This window comes from Brachycentrus maculatus, unplaced genomic scaffold (assembly GCF_059751285.1).
Source record: "Brachycentrus maculatus isolate JH-2025_06_01 unplaced genomic scaffold, ASM5975128v1 h1tg000624l, whole genome shotgun sequence".
Taxonomy (NCBI): domain Eukaryota; kingdom Metazoa; phylum Arthropoda; class Insecta; order Trichoptera; family Brachycentridae; genus Brachycentrus; species Brachycentrus maculatus.
The window spans coordinates 975,396-1,002,354 of record NW_028281361.1 but is presented as its reverse complement, the minus strand read 5'-3'; the positions used below and the strand labels follow the sequence as shown (position 1 = coordinate 1,002,354).

The 26,959-nt window shown below is 36.4% G+C and overlaps 1 protein-coding gene across 1 annotated transcript; it reads left to right on the top strand.

Annotated features, from left to right (window-relative positions):
- The first annotated feature begins 1,163 nt into the window (after window positions 1-1,163).
- LOC148300990 (PR domain zinc finger protein 10-like) lies at window positions 1,164-24,231 on the top strand. Its single transcript, XM_088273964.1, has 22 exons — window positions 1,164-1,223; window positions 1,552-1,647; window positions 3,660-3,784; window positions 4,434-4,604; window positions 6,200-6,371; window positions 7,445-7,606; window positions 8,427-8,587; window positions 9,314-9,491; window positions 10,955-11,188; window positions 12,203-12,394; window positions 12,970-13,070; window positions 13,414-13,529; window positions 13,643-13,696; window positions 14,283-14,537; window positions 16,289-16,502; window positions 16,668-16,792; window positions 16,886-17,003; window positions 17,932-18,051; window positions 21,061-21,223; window positions 22,058-22,239; window positions 23,427-23,570; window positions 23,658-24,231. Exons 2-22 carry the CDS (start codon window positions 1,608-1,610, stop codon window positions 24,084-24,086), a joined length of 3,456 nt encoding a protein of 1,151 aa, XP_088130090.1. The 5' UTR covers window positions 1,164-1,223; window positions 1,552-1,607; the 3' UTR covers window positions 24,087-24,231.
- Window positions 24,232-26,959: the final 2,728 nt, after the last annotated feature.

Below are 26,959 nucleotides of genomic sequence, written 5' to 3'. Positions count from 1 at the left end.
TACAGTCTGCAACACCTTGGATAAGTTTATTGCTTCCTCCATGCTCAGATAATACCTTCCATACTTTCGTTCTATCAAGTCAGTCATACGCTTTCTGCAAATCCACAAATGCGGTGGAAAGCTTTTGGTTATTCTTCAAAAACTTTTCCGTTATATTGCGAAAAGCAAAAATCAAATACGTACATCCTTTTCCATTCCTAAATCTAATCTGAACACCCCACATTTTATCCTTTTTATGGTTTTGCCAACAGCAATCAATAGACTGATTGGTCTGTAGCGCCCATATTCCACTCTAGGTCCCTTTCTCTTGTAAAAAGGTATTATAACTGCCCTTCTCCAATCAATGGGAGTATAACTTAAATTTTGCTTGGTAAATACCACTAGTGCTTTAAATTTATTGTGACACGTGTTTCAATTCGTTCCACATCATTTTGAAATTAGTTTATAACTCCATATTGTTTTTGTCGTTGTTGATATCCATAAGATTTTTTATTTTCTTAACCTTAGTTTTTTTTTCGTTTAAAATTCATAAAATTTAAAAATATCTTAAACAACAACAAAAATATTAACTTCATGCCAAAGTCTAATAAACTAAACATAAACATTGAATACTTAAAAAAATTCTTAAAAATTTGTAGCGTTTCAATGATTTATCATGTTATAGAAGACCCTTCTGAGGTTTATATTTAAACCATAGCCATATACTATGGCTATGGCTGTAGTATAAATCTCAGAAGCATCTCCCATTCAAAACAGATTGGTGATGAGAAGCCAGACGAAGCGGAAAACGAGATTGAGACGATTCACCATGTTTCCTTTAATTACTAGATTATGCAAAGTCCAAGATTCATTAACTCCCCAAAATCCAGTACGTCTACTTCAAACAATTCGGTTGCAGTTCTTGTCTGAACTTCGAGACGCCAACCTGACTGCTTAGGCCCTCCCAACGTTGGCGATCACAGTGGCAAAGGCTTTGCGGTCCTGCACCGTTCGGAACCTGACTTAGGATAATACAAAGGAGCTTGCAGCTGTTAGAAGAGCTTAAAGGTAATTTGTAGATTCCATATGCTCCACATAAGGAGCGGATTTAGACAAATGAATAAATGAAGGTAGGTACTTTATTTAATAGTTTTATTTTTATTTTTTGTATTTATATTGTCTATGGTGATAGCTTTTGTCTGTGGTTTTGTGATGTTGGTTTTAAAGTGTTTTTCTATCATTTCGTAAGTGTTTTTTAGTTTTTTCGAAATATAAAATGTGTTCAATATTCTATTATTGTATTTTTTAATGTTTGCTTTAAGTGTACATTAGATGAATTCTCCCGTAATGCCAAATTTATTAATAGTTTCTTTGTCATGCCATAGCATATTACTTCAAAATGGCGGCCTTTTTATTGTGAAAAATAAATAATATATTATTTATAAAATAAAACCTTCAACTATAATTTATTATTTAAGTTCGATTAGTAAGAATTTAGATGTTTTAGTGCGTTTTGTATGTTTTATTTTTTAGCAATATAAGTTTTATGAAAAATAATTTATTTTGTTTCAGTTGCTATGATTGATTGGACACTTTAGCGTATGTCACCAAAATAAACAATTTCGACAATGCGAAGTAAGGGTACGGAAACCGGTGATACCCTTGAAGGTATGTTGTCTTTCTAGTTTATTTATTAATCATTCCATTTGCTTACAAATACGGTTTTATTTTCAAGGTCTTTCGACTGTGTTACAAATTTCTATTATATCATGGACGAAACTATTTTTATTTCAATTATTGACAGTTTAGGTTATTATCATATCGTCAGGTCTAAGCAAATGCGAATGTGCAATACCATTTTGTTTTTGAGATGTTTTAATTTGAGAAGCTTAGAATTGGTATTGTAAATCAAAGGGACACTTACACGATGGCAGTGTCCTTACAAGAGTAGTATGTAGTATGCAACTTCGAGTGCCCTAACCTTTTTTATTGTTGCTTTTCTTACCTGGTTTTCTTTCACAACAATATCCAATAACAACCTTCACCCGAGCTCATACAATGACGTCATATGTATCGGGTTGTGGTCCCGAGGTTAGTGTCGCCGTTACTCTTAAGTCAGAGTTTCTCGGTTCGAACCCACTTTACCACAATTTGATACCTATTTCTAATAATGAGCCGCTTAGGCTCACAGAAATATTATAAAATTGAATTATGTTGGTAATAAAAATACCAATATTTCTTTCTTTTAAAAAAAATCCCTCTATTTTCCAAGTCCGCTACTCTTTCATCAAAGAATGTGTAGCACAGAACTGATCATCTTGACAGTATATTTATTGATCAAGTTTACTCTGCATCCATCTAATCCAGTGCCCTATGCACGATTGGGTGGATAGTGGTTTTATATATTTAATTTTATATCTATTTTATATATTTAAAGCATTATTAACTTTGTGGTATGGTAATACTACACTCTTCTTGTCATTCATCGTTCTATACTAAACCACTAATACCGCTTAAAACTTTGCGATTCCTTTCTCTCTCTATTAAAAAATAATAAAACAATAATAATAATTTATTATTAGATTAAAACCAATATTTTTAGCTTTTCCACTTTTTTATTTGACCAGCGACCGGGTTTCGTCGTTACCGACATCATCAGACCAGTCTGATGATGTCGGTAACGACGAAACCCGGTCGCTGGTCAAATAAAAAAGTGGAAAAGCTAAAAATATTGGTTTTAATCTAATAATAAATTAAAAATGCAATTCCCTCACGAAGTGTCAGTGGATAATATAAATCTATTAATAATAATAATAGTTGTTAGATCTAAATAGGTGACCACAGCTATTTTACTTTAGGAGGGAATGGTTATTTCGAAAACGGTTGTCGTGAAATAGAGTTTTTAAGTGGTATTATACAAAGTCAACGATGAATGATAAGAAGAGTATTTTGTATGGTAAAAACATTTTTAACTATTGTGGTATATATGGTAAGGAGTGTTGAATCATAAATCATTTATATTGTTACTAAACCAGCTAGTTTTACCACTCGAATTTTGGCGAGAAAATTCGTCGGTGCAGAAAATCATCGCTAAACTCGAAACAGGACTATCCGAACACTGCTCGGGTTAGTCAATAAAAACAAATTCATAAATATATATTTGTTAATACAAACATTTGTTTGATAATGCCCTAACAAGGCGAAACAATTATCACAATATATTTTTTTTTGTGTTTTTGTTAATAAAATACATTTTAATAGATTCAAAAAATCTGTGTTTGATTTAAAATTAATACATAAATTAAAAACGATGTATGATAGATGTTCGATGTTGAAATAAGGAAGGAATGCAAAGCTGAGATAAGATAAGATCGAAGATTATCGATAAAATTAAGAAAGGTGTGAGAGTGGCGTGGCGTTCTATTCTCTCTGCCTACCTCTGCGGGGAAGCAGCGTGATGATTAGTTTACAAATCAATAAATACATAAATATATTAGGCTCGGGCAAATCAATACCACCAAGTTGGAATACGATTTGCCCGAGCAGCACTCGGACTCATTGATGCAACACAAACTCCTTGCCCGAGTCACGTTCGGGATAAACTGGCAACTGGTTAAAAAAATTGACTTTGTCGTAATATTTGTTTATTATATATTAAGAGTGTGAAATTGATGTTGTAGGGGACCCCCCTGAGGATGAAGGGGGGGTGTCCAGCAGTGTGCCCAGCGGGGGGGTGTCCCACTGGACCCAGCCGGCCCCCACCCCCCGAGCCTGCCCTTCCACATCTGACATGCTCTATGTTAACGTGAGTAACTACCGTCCCATTCTAATGACTAGTAGACTGAGTACGGACCTGTCTTAAAAATTGTCAACACTATATTGTGGGTATACTGGCAAAAATATTAACTCTGAAACCCCTGCTATTTAAAGCTTTTATTTAGCCTGAATAAATTACCTGCTATTTAACTTGAAGTTTAATTTACTTTAAAACCACATAAATATGACATTTCAAACTACCTAGTGTATTTTACCAGTTTATAGAACTTTGAAAACTTTTTAATTTGCATTACTAAGTCAAAATTGCATGTTTCGATGCATTCCGCATTATTTTTAAACACGTATATGATGCGGAATGCATCGAACCACATGTAACAATAGATTTTAAGAAATAATGGTATCTACTAAGTAAAACTTAAATTAAAAATGGATACATTTTGCCACAAAGTGACTACCGAATCAGTTAATGTAAAATTTTAGTCTGCTAGCGCCATGTTATTTGTATCATTTTAATAAATGTGGTATTACCACAAAGAAAGAGCGAGACAAATTACTAAGCTTTTGTTTTGATGTTGACCCAAGGAACCTGTATTTACTTTCAGCGAATAAATACTTTTTTGCCTATCCGGCCGAGAAGCTTGATAATGAAGCCCGATTGTTAATGTGCCATATTTCAGCTGGAGGAGACGTACCCCGCGTCGCCGCCCTTTCTGGAGCGGGACCCCAACATGAGCTCGGCGGCGCGCTACTCGCCGCTGCACCACGCGCACCCGCACCCCCCTCTGCCGCCCTTCCCGCCCTTCCCGCAGCCCGCCCACTACATGCAGCCCTACACCATGCATCAAGAGGTACTGTCACACACTGCACTTGTGCACTGCACTTATTCTACTTTTAATATCCCTATGAAACGTTGTGCAGATTTTAATATAATGCTGATTTTGATTTAGTCAATGCTTTTATGTAAATGTTATTTTTTAGTACTACCTTCTTTATTACGTCAATCTTATACTTAACAGTACCGTAGAATGGGGCTACTTGAACTTTGATGTGTTATTTGAGCCCAGTACAAAAAAAAATATTATTATTATTCTTTTATTTTTTTATTTGACTTATTTTATTTTATTTTTTTTATTTGTACAAATTTATTTAAATCACAATTTATACATATTTAGATTTTTTTTTGCTGAGACCCACCAAGCCATCTTGTGTGTCTTGTCGGGTATTTGATCTGATTTGGTATTTAGATCTGTATTTGGTCTACAATAATGAATATATCTACATGATTCATTGTTTCCCTGACAGGTGACACTTATTGTCACGATACGTTCATAATTGTAGACCAAATACATATTTAAATCTCTTTTTTGTACTGGGCTCAAGTAACACATCAAAGTTCAAGTAGCCCCATTCTACGGTACATATGTTGTAATGCCCTATTTATTCAGTTAAAATATGTCATCTCTTTTACCCGTTCTACGGTATACATAATTATTAACAAATTGTTGTAAACATTTTCATCAACCCCGACCCTTATTAGTGTACTAATCACAAGTAACTGCAAACCCAATTCCGATCTGTACTATGATTTTTGGTGCCTCTCGCGCTCTACTAAAAATAAGCAAATAGAACGCTTAAAAGCATCTCCCGCTCTCTATCAACAGTATATAAAAGATGTTTTCAAGCTATTCCCGTAAATAATGTGTCAATGGTTAAAAATAAAACACTCTCCTTATTATCCATTGTTCATTTTGTGTAATACCACTATAACTGCAAACCCACAATTTCTATCTGTACTATGATTTTTGGTGTCTCTCACGCTCTACTAAAAATAAGCTAATAGAACGCTTATAAGCATCTCCCGCTCTCTACCAACAATATATATAAGATGTTTTTAAGCAATTCCCGTAAATAATGTGTTGATGGTAAAAAATAAAACACTCTCCTTGTCATCCATTGTTTATTTTGTGTAATATCACTATGTATTATAATTTTATTAAATTGGTATTACACAAAATGAACAATGGATGATATGAAGAGTGTTTTATTACCATACCACAAAGTTATCAATGCTTTTAATATACAAAAAATAAAATATGTTGATGGTTTTGAAAACTTTTTAAAAACTCTGTTATATCTGAAATTTTAAGTAAACCATTTCAAATGTCCACACTGTCTACACTGAACCTATTGAGTTAGAAAGGATATTAAAATACAATCGGTTTTATATATCTAACTTATATCTAACTTGACGTCAGTGTTGCAAGCCATATTATTTCTTCCAAAAATCCACCACATGATGAAGTTTTTTTTGTATTGTAAAAACACAAATATTTATTTTTCTTTTCTATGTGATTTCCTTTTGACCAGTGTTGTTTCGGACGCTTTTAATGCAGTCACCAATAGCACTAAAAATATTATTGATCTTTATGAACATCTTGTGCAGGTGATGGGTGAGGAGGCGCCTCCCCTCCTGCCCCTGTACCCGCCCCTGGGCAGCGGGGCCGACGCGTACGGAGTCTCCTCCTCCTCCTCCGGGGCCCCCTTCCTCCCGCCCCCCCGTGCCCACCACCTCCTGGACTCCACCACCGACCTCCAGCTGGTCCTCGCTTCCAACGGTGAGTACCCCCGTACCACTCGTCCCTAGCTGTCGATGAACCTCTCCAATAAGGACCTGAGCCATGTGTCGCACGATCATGCACTAAAATTGCAAATTGAGTTTGGACTGTCAATTGGAAATGGAGGAGAAACTATAGATACTATTGATTAACCTGACTGATAAGTTTTATAGATTTATTTGGAAAAAGGGCAAGTTTTTTTTTCATTTCTGATATTGAAATACTGCATTATTGCAAAGCAATGCAATAACTACTTTTAACCTTTCTGGGAGTGTGGACGTAATTGAACGTCGGTACGAATTTTCCTTAAAGAAGTATCGACGTTAATGAAGATCAAGGTCCGTCTGTCAGTTGGTATGATGTAACTTGTATAGCAATGACATCTGTGGATTTTTGTGTGTGATTTTGTCATAATTCAAAAATTATTTGAAGAGGTGTTTTTTTTTAAAAAATAATCTTAACATAATTTCTATCTTCATAATGCATGGATTTAATGAAAAAAAATCTTTCATTTAAAAAGAACCCACTCTCCAGAGAAAGTCAGACATCAATTTTTGTACTTCCGCAAAGGTTAAAACTGATCTTAGATTCTCAAAGATAACTGATCTAAGATGTCGTATTTTTGGGCCATAACTCCATTATAATCTAATACTACCGCTGTAAAATGTATAATTTTAAAATTACTTGCATATCTGTTTTTTTATTTAAATAATGCTTTCATTAATTGATTCGGCAGTCACTTTGTGGTAAAATCTATCCATTTTTAATTAATGTTTTACTGTAGTAAAACATACGGTGTTTGAAAATGATGCAGAATGCATCGAAACACGTGTCACAGTAGATTTTAAGAAATAGTGGTATTTCCTAAGTAAAACATTAATTAAAAATAAATAATGCTTCTCAAATGCTTTAAAATTCGATATCACCATTCTCCGCATGTTGTAAATGACACAACTGATTTGAAACGCGGCGACTGCGTTAGTGATACTTTTCAAATTATCATCCCTCACCAAAATATTGTTACATTTTACGATAATTGAAATATTTTGCTTATATTTAGTCTGATAATTTAGGTGAATATCACATGATCGATGGGAGCGGAATGAAAGCAGAACACGTGGAGCTACTGATAACCGGAGGCCAGTCGGGAATATCCTATTCCCTGTCCAGCGAGAATGGCTTCATCGTGGCTCGACCCACCACTCTAGCCCCGTGTGCCGATGTCAAGGATCAAGGTATAACTGCAATACCTTACATTTCAATAACTAACTGTGGGAATAAGACACTTAATCCAGCTAATTGATTCTGTCAATTTAGTGATTTAAGCAGGCAGAAGTTGGGCTTTTTAAACCCTCCCAAATTCAGAGTCAGGAACTTGACATTTCGCTCACTCCTTTCAAGAACGTCATAAATCAAAAATCATCAATTTTTAGTTGTGCATGTTTTCAGAATGCCCAGAAAATGTACTTTATCTCAGCAAAAAAGGCATATTTTAAACTTTATATTTACCCAGGTTTTACCTAAAAAGATCTGTTGCACAATAAAAAGTTCAATAAGTGGCTTGATTTATTTTTAAACTTTAAAAACGCTCTCCTGAAAAATCTTTTTTTTTTTATTTATGACGTTCTTGAAAGGAGAGATTTTTTGAGTCTACTAAGTTGTTCGTTTGATATTCGTTTCATAATGCCCTAACAAGGCGAAACAATTGTTACAATATAATTTTTTTATGTGTTTTTGTTAATAAAATACAACTTAGTAGACCAAAAAAATGTGTGTTTGATTTAAAATTAATACATAAATTAAAATGGAGTTCTACAAATTAAACGCCGAATCAATAAATAACTCGACATTTATTTATTAATTTATTACTTACTTTTTCAAATATTTGAAATACTTGATCATGCCAAGTTTTCCTCGGTCTTCTTCTACTTCTATTACTGACCACATTTGCCTCATAAATTTATTATTTTATGTTGGTATTATTTTTTCTTACATTAGGATGGTTTATGAATCCGTCTACTGATTTTTTTTAAAAACTGATTTTTTGTTTTCCAGTGGATGTCATCACAGAATCAAACTCGATGGCGGTAGACGTGTCACTATTGGATTCCCTGGATGAGGGTAGCCAGTTCGACGGAGACCAGAGCATCGTCATGGAATCGGAGACACTCGACAATACGAACCTGCACCTCGACATTACCCAATCTGATGAACTTGTAAATAATGATTATTTTGAAGAGTTAATAATTTCATTCTTTTGGCATTAGGCTTTTTAACAAAATAACAAAGACATAGAAAGGAGAGTGAATGCTGGGAACAAAGTGAATGGTGCACTGAAATCAGTTATAGCAAATAAAAACCTATCAGCGGAAGCTAAACTGGCAGTGCACAACGGAGTCCTGGTTCCAACTCCAATGTATGGAAGTGAAACATAGAGTTGGCAAAAGAAGGATGAAAGTAGACTGAATGCAGTCGAAATGCGATCTCTCAGAAGAATGTGCGACAAAACGATGTATGATAGATGTTCGAATAGTGAAATAAGGAAGGAATGCAAAGCTGAGTTAAGGATTATCGATAAAATTAAGAAAGGTGTGTTGAGATGGTTTGGACATGTAGAACGAATAAGTGAGGAAAGAACGGCAAAACAAATTTATGAGGCAAATGCAATTGGAAAAAGGAGCAGAGGAACACCGAGAAAAACGTGGCACGATCAGGTATGCCAAATACTTGAAAGTGGTCAGGTTAGAAGTCGTATCAATCGGCGGGTATGTATGAGGAGATGCATGAACGTGGAAGAGGCGAAGAATGTTTGCAAAGACAGAGTGGTGTGGCATTCTATTCTCTCTGCCTACCCCTGCGGAAGCGGCGTGATGGTTAGTTATTTAGTTAATTTCATTCTTTTGGTATTAGACTTTTTAACAAAATAATCAATTTCAATTTAGGTACTGTCTCACGACTCTGCGGGAGGCATCTCTCCGTCGCAGCTCGATGATGTGGGGTGCGAGGAGATGGTGGCATTCCAGGAGTTTGCAGACTACCTGGGCAGCACGGAAACGACCACTTCCGGGAGCCGACAACGCCGCAAACAACAATCGCTACTCGTTGATGATAATTCCATCAGTAAGACATTTTACTATTATTTTTTTCATCGCACCGGAAATTCAACCTTGCATTATCCAAAATGTTTGGTAATTCATCCTATGTTAGATGCGTCTTTCTGTTCTGCGTGAGCGAGTGTTTTTGCCTAGAATTTTCACTCATGAATTACATGAAATTCTTCTTCTTCTTCTTCTCCGTCTTACTCCTCATTGCTGAGGGTTGTGACCCTTGCAGAAGCAATGACTCTTCTCCAGTTATCCCTTGACTGCGCTGCACGTAGCGCTCCAACCACTGAGGTGCCTGCTGCTGCCTTAATTTGATCGGTCCATCGTGTGGGGGATCTTCCTCTCCCTCTCTTTCCCTCCAGGCTACCGATCACAACTAGTCGTTCCAGGCTATCCTCGTTGCCACGCGCAACGTGTCCAAAGAACTGGAGAAAGTGAACTACATCAAATTATAGTAAATTTAAACATAAAGAGTAAATCCACTCACGAGTAGGCATAGTTAACTTATAAAGTTGAAACCTGAGTAGGGACATGATAAGCGGTGTTGCATAAACTGTAGCTAGATTTCAGAGTCACTTGGACGTTAGGTAATTAAAAAAAACTGTTCTGCGTGAACTTTGTTGGCCAAACTATGTTCTGACTGCACTTCGTACTCACAATAAAATTTTATATTCACGTAATACTTTTTTTCTAAAATGTCGATATTTCGATTTTGGAAACAATTTTAAAACCTGCGCTCCACAAGCCGCTTTATGATGAGGTTGGAGCTCTTCATCAGCCTCTCCCGAAAGCCTGCCGCTCGGTGCCTTATATAATCCTTTATAATATCGTTAAGACCAAATTAATTATGATTATTTGCTGTATCTATTAAAATTATCCAAATCAAACGAAAGTCGAATTGCCTCAGATATTATAACAATTTTTGACAGCCCTGAATTGCTAAAACTGATATCATTCTAGTACCGCCACGGCCTAGTAGAACATCTACTTTATTTTATTGTCCAAATGCTCGGACGGTAGCTCATTTTAATACTCCCATATTTAGCATCCAAAATACTAGTAACGAATATGCCACCAATATAGATTTCTATAATATATCGCTTCAACAATGTAAATTGGCAATAACTAATTTACTCCTAGCCCATAGAATGTCGCGTTTTGGATGAAAAGATATTATGTTTATTTATGTTATTGTTTACTTTCAATATGTTTAATGTTTTACATTTATATAAGATTTGGAAAAACCAAAATGTTTATTGTAAGTGGTTTACACATAACATTTTATTTATTACAGTGGTTTACACATAGCATTTATTTTATTTTTTAAATATCATTCTTATAACATTTTTCTATGTAAGTAGTTTATAACAACTTGTTAAATTGCTGCGTTGCAATTGATGTGTTTTTTATACATATTTATATAAATGGTAAAATAGTACCGTATATATCAAAATAAATAAATTATCCCTGTGGTTGCAGCTTGCATCCCGGACAAGTCGGTCCCGTGCCGCGCGCGCGCCTCGCTGCCGGGCGCGCACCTGTATCTGGGCCGCGCGCGTGGCGTGTTCGCGCGGCGCCGCATCCCGGCGCGCGCGCGTTTCGGCCCGCTCGAGGGCGTGCGGCGGCGCCTGCCCGCCGGCGCCGACACGCACCCCCCGCACTTCCTGCTGCACACCCCCGAGGGGGACTTCACTGTCGATGTGTCCGACGAGAGTGAGTCCACTGCATCCTTATTTGTCTTCGCATGCGATACATCAAATTGTCTTTTTCTTACTCTTTATATGGGACTATGTCCTGTCATTCTCCGGTCCGCTCCTGGGAGGTGGAAGACAAGCTATCTCCACCAGATTCTCAATAGAGAGAAATATCAATAATTTCACTCTCTAGAATAAATTAACAAATTTTTTCCACATTTTTTTTATTTGACCAGCAACCGCATTTCGTCGTTATCGACATCGTCAGACCAGTCTTGCTGGTCAAATAAATGTAATGTGGAAAAAATTACTAGTTGTTATTTTATTCTATAAAATGCAGTTCCACCAAGAAATGTCAGTACAAAACGTATATCCAATTTCACTCTCCTTATCATCCATTGTTCACTTTGTGTAATACCACTTTTTTTATAAATGATAAGGAGTGTTTTATTACCATACCACAAAGTTATCAATGCTTGCAATAAACAAAATATCAATAATTTAATTTATTAATATTATTTGCGAAATTTGCTTCCGAATTTAAAGTAAATCATTTAAGTACCAAGGTAAACTCCGCCTCCATAGTGTAGTGTTTAGCGCATCTGGCTACTTTGGTCGAGGTCCCGGATTCGATTCCCAGGGAGGTCAAAATGAATATGGATGATTTTCACTTATTTATTTATTTAATATCACCCTGGACTGGTACCTGAACCGCAGGGCTGATCACCTTGCCTTCGTGCAGTTAAAGCTCGAGATAAAACTGTGTCGATATGATGTGGTGCCGTATGCATCATTAGGATTAGAAGAAGACGTAAATTATTTAGTAAGAAAAGTTGTGAGTTATGCTATTTCTTTCTATTCTTGCAATTTAAATATATCTATCTTAATTCTAGAAAAAAAATATTACATCAATTTATTTGTCAGTAATTTTTATTTTATTGTCACACATATAGTGCAATTTTTTTTTATCCAACAATATCTCATATTTTATCCAGAAAAATGATAAAATTATATAAATAATGGATTATAACAGAGACATCGAACTGGATGCGCTACGTAAGGTTGGAGCCGGGCGCGGCGCAGAATGTGTGCCTTCAGCAGTCGGACTCGGAGCTCTACTTCATCAGCTGCCGGCCCATCGCTCCGAGGCAGGAGCTGGTCCTCGGGTACGGCTCGGCCTACGCCCGCCACTGGGGACTGCAGCCGCCCCCTTCTCACGCCACTGGTAACCATTTCCCCCAGCTTCAGTAAAAGTTCTCTAATTCAAAATTAAAGGGAACAAAATTTTATTAATATGTAAAATTTTGAAAGAAAAATATTTATTTTTCATTAATAAATTTACACTTGACTATGTTTTAAAATTAAATTGTATTTTTTGTTCATAAAATAACTGAAGTAATGAATAAAATGAAATTTTTTAATTAATTGAAAAATAAAAATACAATTTTTCTTTATGGTTTTACGATTCTATTTCAAACTTCGTTTTAAATATATTTTTTTTGTTTCAAATAATTGCATGTTTTGATATTTTTTTTTAATTTCTGATGAAAGTATTACATTTATTCCAAGATAAGTTCATTTCAAATGTTCAATTATTATCCATTCCCTTTAAAATGTTGATGTCCCGCCTCCATCATCACATTGTGGTTGTGTAAAGTGCAAATTTTCACTCAAACATCATTGTTGAAAAATATGTGTCCATAAATAGATATGTAAAATTAATTTTAAAAAAATCACATACTCTCAAGTACAGTCCGTCTCAAATAAATGTTTCTTAACATAATATATTTGTATTTCCAGACAGTGAAGATTCCTCATTAGATTGGCCCTGTTACGAGTGCTCCATGAGATTCGCTTCATCTCCTGAACTCCAAGCCCATCTTAATATGCACGATGAGGATGTAAGTAATTCCCCTTATCTTATCACATATACTGCGCTTTCCAATCACCGGGATGAGTGGCAAATAAGTTTCCGAGCTAATTAAAAAATATTACAACTAATTGTACTACAATTATATAAATATTACTTATATTGACCCTCCGGGAATATACGTGACTACTGACCACTGCACTTCTAAGGCGGATCGCATATTCCGGGTCCTGTAAATTGAGTGTTCCGGACATGCTCCCCAATCCACCTTCGTTTGCATCCCAATACTGGCAAATTGTGTTAAACATTATATATTCTTTTTTTGTAAATTTCCTATTTTTGGTTGGTTAATATGTTTAACGTTTATTAATTAGGAAAAGAAGTCTGCAACAATCAAAAGACCGAGAAAGAAACTGCCCAAAATTAACTTGAATACCAACATGGAGCATCGTTGCAATGTCTGCAACCGGACTTTTCCCAGAAGTTTTAGGTACAATATTTTCTTTCCTTTTGATTTCGATTTTTATGAATTATTATTGCTTTGAAATTTTAATCATTTGTGCTTTATCAGGCATAAAAATAAAATTTAAATATTTGTTTCAGTTTAAAACGTCACATGATGACACACGGAAGCATCGATGAGACATCTAATAATATGTAAGTAGCGCATTTTTATTTGCACTGAATTGATAAGAATTCCATTAAAATATTATCCTGTTTATGGAATTCTCAGACATAAAAATAAACAAAGCCTGAGCCTGAGTTCATACAAAGGCCACTCTCCGGTTTTCAACACTCGGTTAGCAGTGGCAAACTGCAAATATACTCTTATGTACATACAATGCTACGGATAAAATATAATAATAGAGAATGCACCACTGCTGGTTAGTCACACTCGTAATTGCGTAAGTAATGGTCACGCTACCCTAGAGATGTGCCTAACGGGAATTTATGCGGGTGCTTATGTAAATATAATAAATAATCCTTAAGATCCTACCTGAAGACGAACCTCTAAAAGCAGAGCCTTTGCGGGTTATTTCTTTAAAAAATAAATAAAATTATAAAATGTGGAAAAACCATAAATAGTTGTAATTTTATTATATAAAATGCAGTTCCACCGGGAAATGTCAGTACAAAATTAAAAAAAGTTTATGTAAATCATACACTGGAATAAGCGAAGCAATCAAATTAAACTGAAGCATGAGGACTGATTCACTGATTTTATTTTATTCACCGTGTCCAGAACTTGCGAAATGAACGAGTCCTCCCAGCCGGAAGACGAGCTGGCGCCGGTGGCCTCGGAGGGCGGTGGAGGCTTGCCGGAGCGCCAGGCGGAGGCGGAGCAGCTGGTGCCCGACGGGCAGATGGACCACGACTCGGCGGACTCGTACGGCACGGCGCAGAAGGAGAACACGCCTGTGGAGACCAACACCCACATCTACCTCTGCATCGTCTGCAACAAGATATGCTCCACCCTGGACCAATACGAGCGACACAAGTAACTACTAGATTAATCACATATCGCTCACTCCTTTCAAGAACGTCATAAATCAAAACACTTGATTTTTCAGGAGAACTTTTTAAAGTTTAAATATATAACACAATGTATTAAAAGTAAATATCGAGCCACTTATTGAATTTTTCAATGTGCAACAGATCTTTTTAGGTAAAACTTGAAGGTTTTTTCTCCATTTGAAAAATATTTAGTGTATTTAAAAAAAATAATTAAACAATACCTTTTCTTCAAAATGCAAAATCAACACTTTCTGCCCTGTAGCAAGTAAATATTAAGTTAAAAATATGCCTCTTTTGCTGGGATATAGTACATTTTCTGGGCATTCCGATAACATGCTCAACTGAAAATTGACAATTTTTGATTCATGACGCTCTTGAAAGGAGTGAGCGATATATTAACCAGCCAGCAAATTTCATTGTTGCAGTAATTCTTTTAAAAGTTTTCTTGGTTTTTTATTTCCATTTTCAAACGCTGCCCACTTTATTAGACTTGAAAAATATATTCAATTGAAGTATGTATTTGTGTATATCACAGGAATACAAATATGTAGATTTCTATTTTTAACCTAAAACGTATTTGCATTTATTCTTGTCATTTAATTTTTTGCTACTATGTTTACATGAAAAACAGACATTTTGATATAGTACCTTGATCAAAAAGTTCCCGGAATCACCACCGTGTGGCGTTCTCAGTCACCCGATTTAAGTTTAATTTTTAGGTTGCTACATCTGTCATTGATATTCTATGAAATTTTCAGCTTGATAGCTTGACATTTGTAAAAGTGGCGCCGTATTGAATACATCTGCGATTGTGCGTGTTTTCGATTTTTGACAATTTTGAAAAATGGAATGGAATTCGCTACAACGAGTTTGTATTCAATTTTGCTGTTTAAGTGGTGCCACGACATTGAAAATGCTAGAAAAGTGTTTCAGCAACGAGTGGCCATGAGTCTGTCAACGATGACGAACGCTATGGCAGGCCTTGGAAAGTGGCTTCTTGATACGGAACACAAGAGCTGCCTAAAGTTGGTCACCCCACCTAAATAAAGTCGGCTAATATTATTATTATTGTTGCATATTTGTCAATTTCTCACTCAGCTAAACTGTACTTAATTTGTTAACACAACTTTATTTTATATTTTACGTTTTAATATCTGTAATTTCAAAATAATATTTTTTATAATGAAAATGAACGTCTCGTCACTGGTTCTGCCTAGTGAGACGTTCATCAAAAAATTAAACATGTATTGTAAAAAGTAATAATAATCAACACGCTATGGACAATCCCAATCTAACACTCATCTTATAATTCATCGTTCACTTTGTGCAATACCACTTTAATACAATTTTTTATAGTGAAGGATGAATGATAAGGAGAGTGTTATATTCTTCTTCTTCTAACCCTTATCCGCACCACAATGGTGCATAGGACTGCATCGTATAGAAGCAGTGTTATCTTGATCGTTAAATACACGAAGGAAAGGTGATCAGCCTCCCGCTTCAGGTACCAGTCCAGGGTCATATTAAATAAATATTAGACTGAAAAATCAGTAATATTTATTTTGACCCTCTTGGGAATCGAACCTGGGACCTCCAGCATGGTAGCCTAGCGCGCTAACCACTACACGATGGAAGCGGACAGTGTTATATTACCATACCACAAAGTTAACAACGCTTTTAATTAACAAAATAGATCCCAATGTCATTTTGAAGGGCACGATTGTACGATTACAGAAGTTGTCACAAGGAGAAGGGCGACATGGCGTCCCTGAGCCTGTCGCAGCCCAGCGACGAAGCCAAGAAGGCGGCGGGTGGGGGGGCACCCCCGCTCGGCGTGTACTGCCTCATCTGCCCGCGCACTTTCACGCACACCTGGAAGCTCAAGGAGCACACCAAGAGCCAGCACCGGCGCCCCGACGGCCAGTACGACTGCCCCATGTGCGACAAGGTGAACTATGACTTCTGTATGAAAACACTCGGTGGTCAGTTACTAAATATAAACTAACGGTCTTACCAAAATTACTCAATAGTGAATCTAATTATAACTTAACTGGCTATGAGATTTTATTCTGTACACAATATAGGAATGTTATCACCGTTGATGATATTACAGAGGCTGTCTGACTACGCCAGCATAAAGAAGCACATCCGCGGATTCCACGCTGTGCGCCGCTTCTCCTGCCAGATGTGCGCTACCAACTTCTCGACGCCAGACAAACTCAAGATGCACATGCTCAAGTAAGACACATCTCACTAATGGTGTACTTCATCGGCGAGACATGGACTGTCTGGGTTTTCAGGCGATAATAAACACCAAACTCTCATTTCCAGGCACTCCGAGCACCGAGAGTTCCTTTGTCCGGATTGTGGAAAGCAATTTAAACGAAAGGATAAGCTGAAAGATCACATCAAGAAGATACACAATTCCGCCAAGAAGGATACTGCTGAGGTTAGTACTTACGCTATCTTATATCGGCAGTGCGATCACAGCTAGATATATCTGGCCTTTACTTTGCTTTAACCACATGTTAAGAAAAAGTGTCATTAATGTGACTGCTTAGTGATTCTGCAAATAAACGCAATTATTTATTCAGAGTGACCAACTATTACGATATTAAGCATGCGTGAATGTTATTTTAAGCAAAACTTAATCATTTTTAATTTTGGTTTTACTTATTAAATACCACCATTTCATAAAATCTACTATAAAATCTATTCAATGCACTCTGCATGGTTTTCAAACACACAATACGGTGTTTAAAAATTATGCCAAATGCTTCGAAGCACATGTCGTAATAGATTGTAAGAAATGGTGGTATTTACTAAGCAAAACTTAAATTAAAAATGAATAGATTTTACCACAAAGTGATGGCCGAATCAATTTACAAAACGCCACCACTGACATTGACATTGACATTTAATATTACCAAGACTCTAATATAGATAGTTATACTTTTTATTTGTACATTTGGAAAGTGGTGTTAACACACGTGTACTTGCGTTCATAAAGTATATGAGTCGGGTTGTGATCCCGTGGTTAGTGTTGCAGACTCTTAAGTCAGAGTTTCTCGGTTCAAACCCACTCTACCACAATTTGATACCTATTTCTAATAATTAGCCGCTTGGGCTCACAGAAATAGTATGAAATTGAAAAAAATTGTGTAAATAATAAAAACACAAATTTTTATCTTTTTTTTTAAAAAAAATATATATTTCACTCTCCTGCCAATCTACATCGTCACCCAATGGTGTATAGGAAACTGCATGGATCGCAAATTTTATGGTAATGTTTTTATTTAATAATTTTTTTATTTAATGGCTTTTTGTATATAATGTTATTTTATTTATTGCTCAGATGTGACAAATTGTATTTACAGATTGTAGTGAAGCCGCCCAAAACTCCAGCTCTCGTCCCCCCGGTGGACCCCACGGCATATCTCAGCTTCACCTTCAAGTGTCACCCCTGCAAGCTGGGTTTCAAGAGGCGCGGAATGCTGGTAAGCTCTTCCTCAACCCTCACATACCTTGGATGTAAACATGTAAAAACACTTCTCTGGCACAGGAATATCCACTATCCACTCGGTATGTATTCAGCCCATCTAGGTATGTATTTAAGGCACAAGTATTTGTTACTGCTTCAGTGTCAAATATTTTTTCACTTTTGCCCTTGTATCACATTCTTGTGTTTCTTGCCTTATTACAGTAGAATCGCGATATAAGTAATCGCGATATATCGAAAAATGACGTATATCGAAAAAGAAAAACAAATTTATTCCCTAAAACTAATTTTTCATACAAAAATGCATTTATATAACGAAATCCCGTTATTATGTATAACAAAATCACTTTTGTCCCGTACGAAAAAGTGCCAATACATTTATGTAAATTTATAACAAATAAAAAATGTTATGATAAAAATATTTCAAAGCCGCGCCGCCACAGCGCCGCGCGGAAATAAAAAATGTTAAGATAAAATTATTCAAGCCGCGCGGCGATTTTTAAAAGTAATTCATACAATATCCCATCATCTTGAGTAATTAGTAATTAGAGTCAATGAGTCAGTGAAATGATTTACTTTAGCAATAATAATTCTTTAGTTGTGTCGCCTACTTTCAAAATCCGCTAGATCCAGTTTTATAAGATTTCAAAATAAATACTCTATCGGAATGCCAGTTGTGGTTTTTATTGTTCAAAATTTTTAAATACTTGAAAACACCGCTAAAAAATACTTAAAAACAGCGTTGTATTTCAAATTCCGATATATTCATGAAACTTGCCTTCTGACCCATATCGGTCAATCAGAGAGCGGAGATAGGTCAAAAGTTAAGATGACGTCATTATCGATTTGTGTCTCGTGTTTTTTTTTGAGTACTGAAAAACTTTCCAAAAAAATGGGAAAATTCTCTATTTTAAAATATTTTATATAAAGATAGACAAATCTTTGAAACATAAATGTTATCCGGAGAATTTGGATTTTTTTTGTAAAATCGACTTATATGGATCTGGCGGATTTTGAAAGTAGGCGACGTAGTTATAATCTCTCTTCTTATTTCAATGAAATTATTTCTGTATGCCATAAAAATTCTCAAGTATATTCTCTCCCATAATCAGTCCACCTGCTTATCTCAATGGTAGACAATAATAATTCTTAAATTACAATCCATCTTTTTATCTCAATGAAATGATTCTGTTGACAATAATAATCCTCAAATTGCATCTGTCTTTTATCTACATCGTAAGGGCATTTGTCCACTACACGGAATAATTTTGCCGTCCGTCTGACACGTCAGTTTGCGTTTTAAAACGACGATTTTACGATCGAATTTCCGCGCAACGTGTTCACGCACCGATCAAGAGCTCCGATCTGAAGAAAGATGGACAAAAGCACAAGCCAATCCAAGCCAATCGTCATTTTAAAACGCTAACTGACGTGCCGGACAGTAAAATTACACGGAATTTCGGGTAGTGGACAAGCGCCCTAAGTGGGGCGTAGTGTCGGGTAAGACAATCTGCACACTATTGGACTAGCGGAGTAACGTGTTCGTACGACATGCACGCATACTTACAAAGCACGCCACACGCGCAAACACAGAAACGTTTGTGTATTTTTACGATTTTATGTTAGGATTTGATTCCCGATTTTTTTTAAAATTATTTATTTCCGTCGCTGCAAATGAATGACATTATGAATAACATTTACCAGACCCAACATTACAAAATTGTTTTATTTCAACTTTAAATATGGCCAATAAAAGCAACTAGGAATATTAAATATGACGGACAAATTCGGACAAATACGAATTTGTCCGTTTTATACGGATTTTGAAGGAATAAAGAGATCAAACGGAATTTGAAGGATTATAACGGAATTTTAACGGATTTTAGGAAATTTTTAGCGACGGCGAAAAAAAATTCATCGCGTAAATTTTGGAAAAAAAAATTTTTTCGCCGTCTCGTAATTTCGCAATTTCGTAATTTCACAATCTCAATATCGAAAACTACTCTTTGACGTCTGACAACACTGGCCGTCAGTAGCGCGCAAGCCGTTCTCGTTCTCGGCTTTGGCGGCTACTTGTGATATTATTATTATTTTATTCTCATTTTCAGATACATATTTACCAGACCCAACATTACAAAATTGTTATATTTCAACTTTAAATATGGCCAGTAAAAGCAACTAGGAATATTTACGTTTTTCCGGTTTTAAAATCACATTCTCATATTGTGTACAAAATACATACGAGTATCATCGATTCCCGCGGCACTTTTATCACCGTAAGGTTAATAAGAAAACTAGTGAAAATATGTAGATATTCAGTTCAATATGGCCCCCTTCCTCCTTTGTTTGCAGAACTTGCGATCTTTTTGAAAAGCCGCGCAACATTTTTTGCAACGGCGTGCAACATATACATACTAAGTATGATTTAAAAAAATTCGTTATATGTGGGAATTCGTTATTACGAGTTAATATTTTTTGGTCCCTTGGATTTCGTTATATCGCGATTCTACTGTATTTCACCGTCATTTCCGTTTTTAAGAATCACGGGAGGGATGTGTGGGCATTCCGATTACAGAGGTGTTCGGATTATGAGGATTCGGATTATAGAGGTCCTGCTGTATATATTATAATGTTTTTGTACAAACGTGTGATCTTTAAAAATATGTAAATCTTCTTCTTCTTCTTCTTATTGTACGCCTTGCGGCCTGTTTTTAAGAGGGATTAGCCTCCTGCGATGTCGATTCCCAGCTATCGACCCATCTCCTCACATGCGCATACCATTGTCTCCTCGTTGCCTTCCCCACCTAACGACATCTTCGATCTCGCATATTTCCCTGATCCTGGCACTTCTTATTCTATCTCGAAGACTCTTGCCTGATGCTTCTAATACGTAAATAACTATTCAACACTTTTCAAATAAACATATCTCTTAATTGGAATTATTACTGTAATTTGTTTTTAAAAAAATCTTAAATTGAATAATGTTTGGTATGGTTACGATTGGCAGGTAAACCACCTGGCGCGTCGGCACCCCGAGGTGGCCCGCTCCTCCGTGCCGGAGCTGCAGCTGCCCATCCTGCGGGCCGCCCGGGACTACTACTGCCAGCACTGCTACAAGGTGTACAAGAGCAGCTCCAAGAGGAAGGCGCACATACTCAAGAACCATCCCGGTGAGTGGCCTCCGTGTTGCCTCCGCACGCCCGGCTACCATTCTAGAGGTTCGATTCCCAGAGGAAGGAGTCAAATAAATATAAGTGATTTTTTCACTCTCATATTTGTTAAATATTTCCCTGCACTAGTACCTGAAGCGGCTGGCTGATCACTTTGCCTTCATGTGTTAACGATCTAGATAACACCGCGTTTGTATGATACATTGCCCTATGCACCATTGAGGTGCGGATAAGGGTTTGAAGAAGAAGAATTATTAAACAATTAACAGTATTAAACGCAGCAGAGACTAATTTTAAGAATTTCTAAATTCAGACACATCACCCCACTACTTCACCAACTGCGCTGGTTACGCTTTCCCGAAAGGGTTGAATATAAAATCTGTCTACTCGTGTATAAATCAATACAAAATATACTTCCAGAGTATCTAAAAAAGCAGTGCATTCCGGACAAATTGGTAGATAGACATTTTACGCTTCGATCGGCTACAACAACTGCAATGGGCAAAGTGATCTAACCAGCGCACTAAATTTGGTGAGCGTGCCTTTGCTGTTGCGGAACCGATGGAATGGGATTCTCTTCCACCAGTGGTTAGAAATAGTGAGAGTGAGATGATCTTTAGAAAAAAACTAAAAACACACTGTTTGCTAAATCATTATCACCATTTTCTTTTCCCCAATTCATTCACAGTGAAGCGCCCTTGAGGTAGTATTTTACAAAAATGGCGCTATATTAATTAAGCAAATTTATTATTCTTATTGTTATTCTCGCCTCGGCGAGTGCTTTTGGTGTTTGTGCTACGAGCCGCAGTGACCCGAGTGTCGGTATGTCGGTAGGAGGGTCGGTGCCGCCGTCGAGCCGCGGGGTGAGCCTGCCGTCGGGGGGCTCGTGGGCCGCGGGGTACAGCGCCTGCGTGGGGGCCGTGCCCTCGGCGCCGCACCACTGCCCGCACCAGCCCTGCCACAAGCAGTACGCCTCCAAGGCCAAGCTGCTGCAACACATTCGCCTCAATCACCAGGTAAACCTCGTTAACACACTGAGGATGGGTGCAGACCGCTGGTGACGGGATTTGATAATTCACTCACTCATTTCAAGAATGTCATACGACCATACTCCTGGACAGGTTAAATAATTCCTTCTTTACTGACATTGAAATGAGGCCGGCACAGAAGGTAAAAATACCCTTCCTGTCCTTAAGCGTCAATCGACCGAACGGGTAGAAATACCTTTCCCGTCCTTAGTGTGTTAATCTCAAATTTCACCAACCAAAATATACTGCGAATCAAAATGTTGCAATTTAAAAAAGAAAACATTTCACTCCTTTGTATAAACAGGTTTAGAATATCTTAACCCTTACCGGTCCAATATTGAATCTCATTCGACTTCGATTTTTCCCTCTTAGATCCCATGTCGGATGTTATTCTACATTTTTTTCATCATTAGTATTAATTATTTAAATTCCAAGCTTACACTTTTGTCACTCGTATCTGTTACAACAGTATGTGGAGCAGAAGACAAAAGATTTTTTCCAATTGGAATGCATGTGTCTACGTAGATTTTTTTTTAATTTAGGGGGACCGGAAAGGTTAATTTTAATAAAAAATAAAGCAGTTTCAATTTTGCATTTCAGGAAATTTAATTGTACTAATATAATTTTGGTTTAACTATTTTAAAAACTTTAAAAAAATATATTAAACACGATTTTTTTATCACCATAGCGGGCAACACCGAGTAATACAATTAATTATCCATACCGCCTCTATGGCGATAATTCGGTGGTAAGGGTTAAACTGATTTCATAAAAATGTGCCTCGAAATAATTTAGAAGCATATTACATACGTTGGTAAAATGTCTCCCCTATATTAATTTTGGCAAAAATATGACACTGTGAATGATCCTTATCGCATAAAGATATATAGAAGATTTAAAATCGTGCTTATTCAATCATAGACAGAAGGGAAAAGTTATTCACAGACAAAGAAAAAGTTCTTTGTCTCTGAGTAACATTACCAATGTAATTAACATGGGAATACCCTAAAGTATTGACATTTTTAGTACCATTGTGGGAAAAGTTAGGATCAAACCATTCTGTAACCAAAAAGGTTTTTTTTTTGCTTTTTCTTTGGGATTTAAATTAAACACATTGAATAAGTTTCATATAAAATTTTGTTTATTAAAATTTCATTAAATGATGGTATTTTCAGAATGTGGCATCTGAACTTAAGGATAACTCTCTAGAAACAATCCTGACCAATGAGAATAATGAAGAATCGTCGGTATCTAAAGACAATGTGACGAGCAGCACCAACCCCATTCCCGACCCGATAACGCTATACTCGGAAAATAAAGTAACATTTTGTATTACATTATCAATAATACTACACGCTGTTGTTTTTAATTTCATTCAAATAACAAAATGAATGTTTATCCCGCAGGAATCGAAAACCGTGATCACCAGTAACATCGTTATTCTGAAATCTGAATCTATCTTATCTGCGCAACCTCCTCCGCTCACTCCCATCACTTCCACCGCAAAGGGGGACAGCAAGATACTCTCGGGGCTCCTCAACAATAGAAACTGTTGGCAGGCGCCCCTTCCGCGCCTCACGCCGTCCCGAGACTTGGCCAAGAAACCGCTCTCGCCCGATCTCGGCGTCGCTAGAGGCCAGATGCCCGCTCTCAAGCAGTACCAGGCAAAGGCTCCAGGCGTGGCGGACTTGTTGCGGAACGGCGCCAACCGCCTGAGATTGGTGCAGGTGGTGGAGGGGCCGGCCGACCCGGACAAGGCGAGCGTGGACGGGAACAAGCTGCCGCCCATGAGTGTGCTCGCGAGCGGCGCCATGACGCGCTACACGGACCGCTGATGGTCTCCTCGACAACCCCCTGGAGATGTTTTGCCATCGGTTTGAAACCGTTGTTTTTCACTTGTCGCGGCCCTTTATCCTGTGAAAGGATGGAGGAGCCCCATCGGCTACTTTGTGGGCTGGAACGCCCGTATCCCGACTTGTGGGAAGGCGGATTGTCAGCTTTTCGGAAGTAGATGACGTTCCGTGAGATTTTGTAGCGGGACGTGCCTTATGTTTTGGCGGGACGACCCTTTGCGCTATGGTTTGTAAGCTTATCTTGTAGAAATAACAAGTTTCTCTAATTTTCTCGTATTGTCCGTTGATTAGTTCTATGGAGGAGAATCTGTCCCCTCGGTAGTTGCGGAATGGGCGACAATACGGATGTCGACGGTGCCGTCTAGTTTCTGTTTGTGTTTCCGGTTTCTCCCTTTGTTGTAAATGTGTGCATAGACGTGTATAAAGTAGCTTAGGTAGGAAGAGGGAGACGTTTCGGGGTCGTAAGTTTGTTTTGATAAGTAATTTATTTGTGTACAGTGTTATAAATGGTACCGACTGTGATGGCCGCCGCTAACTCGAATATCCCCGCGTAGTTATGTTCCGGAAAGGTTCCCGTTTCCGTCGTGTAGATTCCTAAAGCAATATTGTCGCGTGTTTGGAAACAAAGTACTGATTTACCAATATGGATACAATGTCTTAACGTGATGCCTTTTATATATGTACCTCGGGATCAATGCTCTCGCAAGAGAGTTGGCAATTGACAAATAATTGAAATGTTGATTTTATTTACACATTTGACAAATAGAAGATTATTAATTTACATAATTAGTCGTAATTTAGGATTTTAGAGACACATATCCGGCTTCTCCGTCGACCATTTTGTTATGTATAAAAAATATATATATTATTATAATTTACCCGTTATAATTTGTATAGCTTAAAAACTCTAGTCAAATTTACATCGCACGTACCTTAACATATTTTTGTATTTTAATCTTTTAACAATCGCATTTATTAGGCAAATAGATGTTAATAATAAATTGGTTGCGTAATAAGTCTGCCCTTAATAATGGAATTGCACTTAACTCGGTCCAAACATTAACCTGTCTAAATATTACGTTATCTCGTTAATTCAAAACTTTCTACATATCGAAATCTTCGCATTAACAATCTTCCTTCAGACTCATCTTCCCGTTTCTCCGTGTTCCGTAGTTACTATTACAACAAGTGATAATTCCCCGTTACATGTTACAATCCCATTTTCTTGTCACTGATAACTATTTGTACATATTTGTTTACTTTCTCTTAAATGCACAACAATTTGTACAAATTTATTTGATTAATACGAGTACTTATTTTAATATTTATTTTGTAGAGATTTTTTATTCCAAATTATTTTGGGCATTAATGTGAATTTTTAACAAATAAAACATTGTACCTGCGCTAACTATCTGTCGGCTGAAACTAAGTTTACAGAATTATTTATTATAATGTGACAATGAGCAAATCTAAATGTACTATTAATTGTTGACTTAATTAGCTTCATTAATACAACGAACCAAGTGAATTATATTGTAGTGAATGTAATGCTTTTTTTTTCAACAAAACAATAACCAGAAAACAAAATTAGAATGATTGAATTTTAATTATTGTAATATTGCCACACATTTGTGTATCTTTTAGTCTGATGCGGAATTGTTAAAAAATAACAGAAATATAAAATAAAACAATTTTAGATTTTTTGTAATACGTAGTTTAGTTTCTCGTAAATGTTGTGTTGGGTTATGCAGATAACTGATTCTCTCGCGCTTTAGTTAAACCACCAGCTTATATCCAAAACTCTAATCTGTCTTCCCTGTTGAAAAATTTTATCCTTAAAGAAATATTGTAATACAAACAAACTCGTAGAAATGAAATATACAATGAAAGCAAATTTCACGTGAACATATTGTGTTTAGAATTGGTGATATAAAATGTTAGTGTCTAGCATTAGGACTGTAATACCTATTTGCAAATGCCTTATCCGCTTTCACAAGTCAGAGATGTTTTACCTTCTAGGAGCTGGTCTCCAGATAAGTTTAATATGTGTGTGGAATAAATATATAATAATAAAAGAAATACATTGATGTTTAGAATTTTTGTTGTTATTGTTGAAATTTCTTGATGGAATTCTATTTAATGATATTATCAATCAAATTGTTAGGTAATTGCCAATCTCTGACATTTCTTGGTGGAGTTCCATTGTAATAATATTATTACCTAAAGTTTTAGATAATCGCAAATCTCTATATGTATTGATATTTCTTGATGCCACTAATTAATTATAAAAGTCATCATCAAAGTACTTCAGAATAAAAAAAATAAATATTTTATCTTACAAGCATTTAACTCGGACAGTAATAAAAACATTTACTTCACAATGTGAGCTTTTATGTCAATTTGCCTCTCCTGATGACAAAATGAATCTCTCTGCGCTTTCGGTATGTCTCTTGTTCGATTAAGTTTAGTTCAGTTTTAGCAAAAAACTACTCCACCAAATTAGGGATTCTTTCATTGATAAGATTTTAGACAGTATTTTGTAAAAAGTTATTCTATATTCTTACATGTATAATAAACTTCAATTGTAGGTCATACCATGATTTTTCAGACTCAAAGATACAGCAAATTTGTGAGGCTTGATTTTAGATTTTCATAATAAATTTCCTTGTGCAATAAGTGACTTCATGTTTATACTATGTAGTGTGAGTATTCCCATCCTACAAATCTATTGCAATGTAGTATTAACGCTTATAAAATCCTTTAATAATAATAATATACGCATATTCAAATTCTACGTTACATCAGGCTGATACTTTAATCTTGAAAAATTAAATCAAACATTGTGATCCTAAATG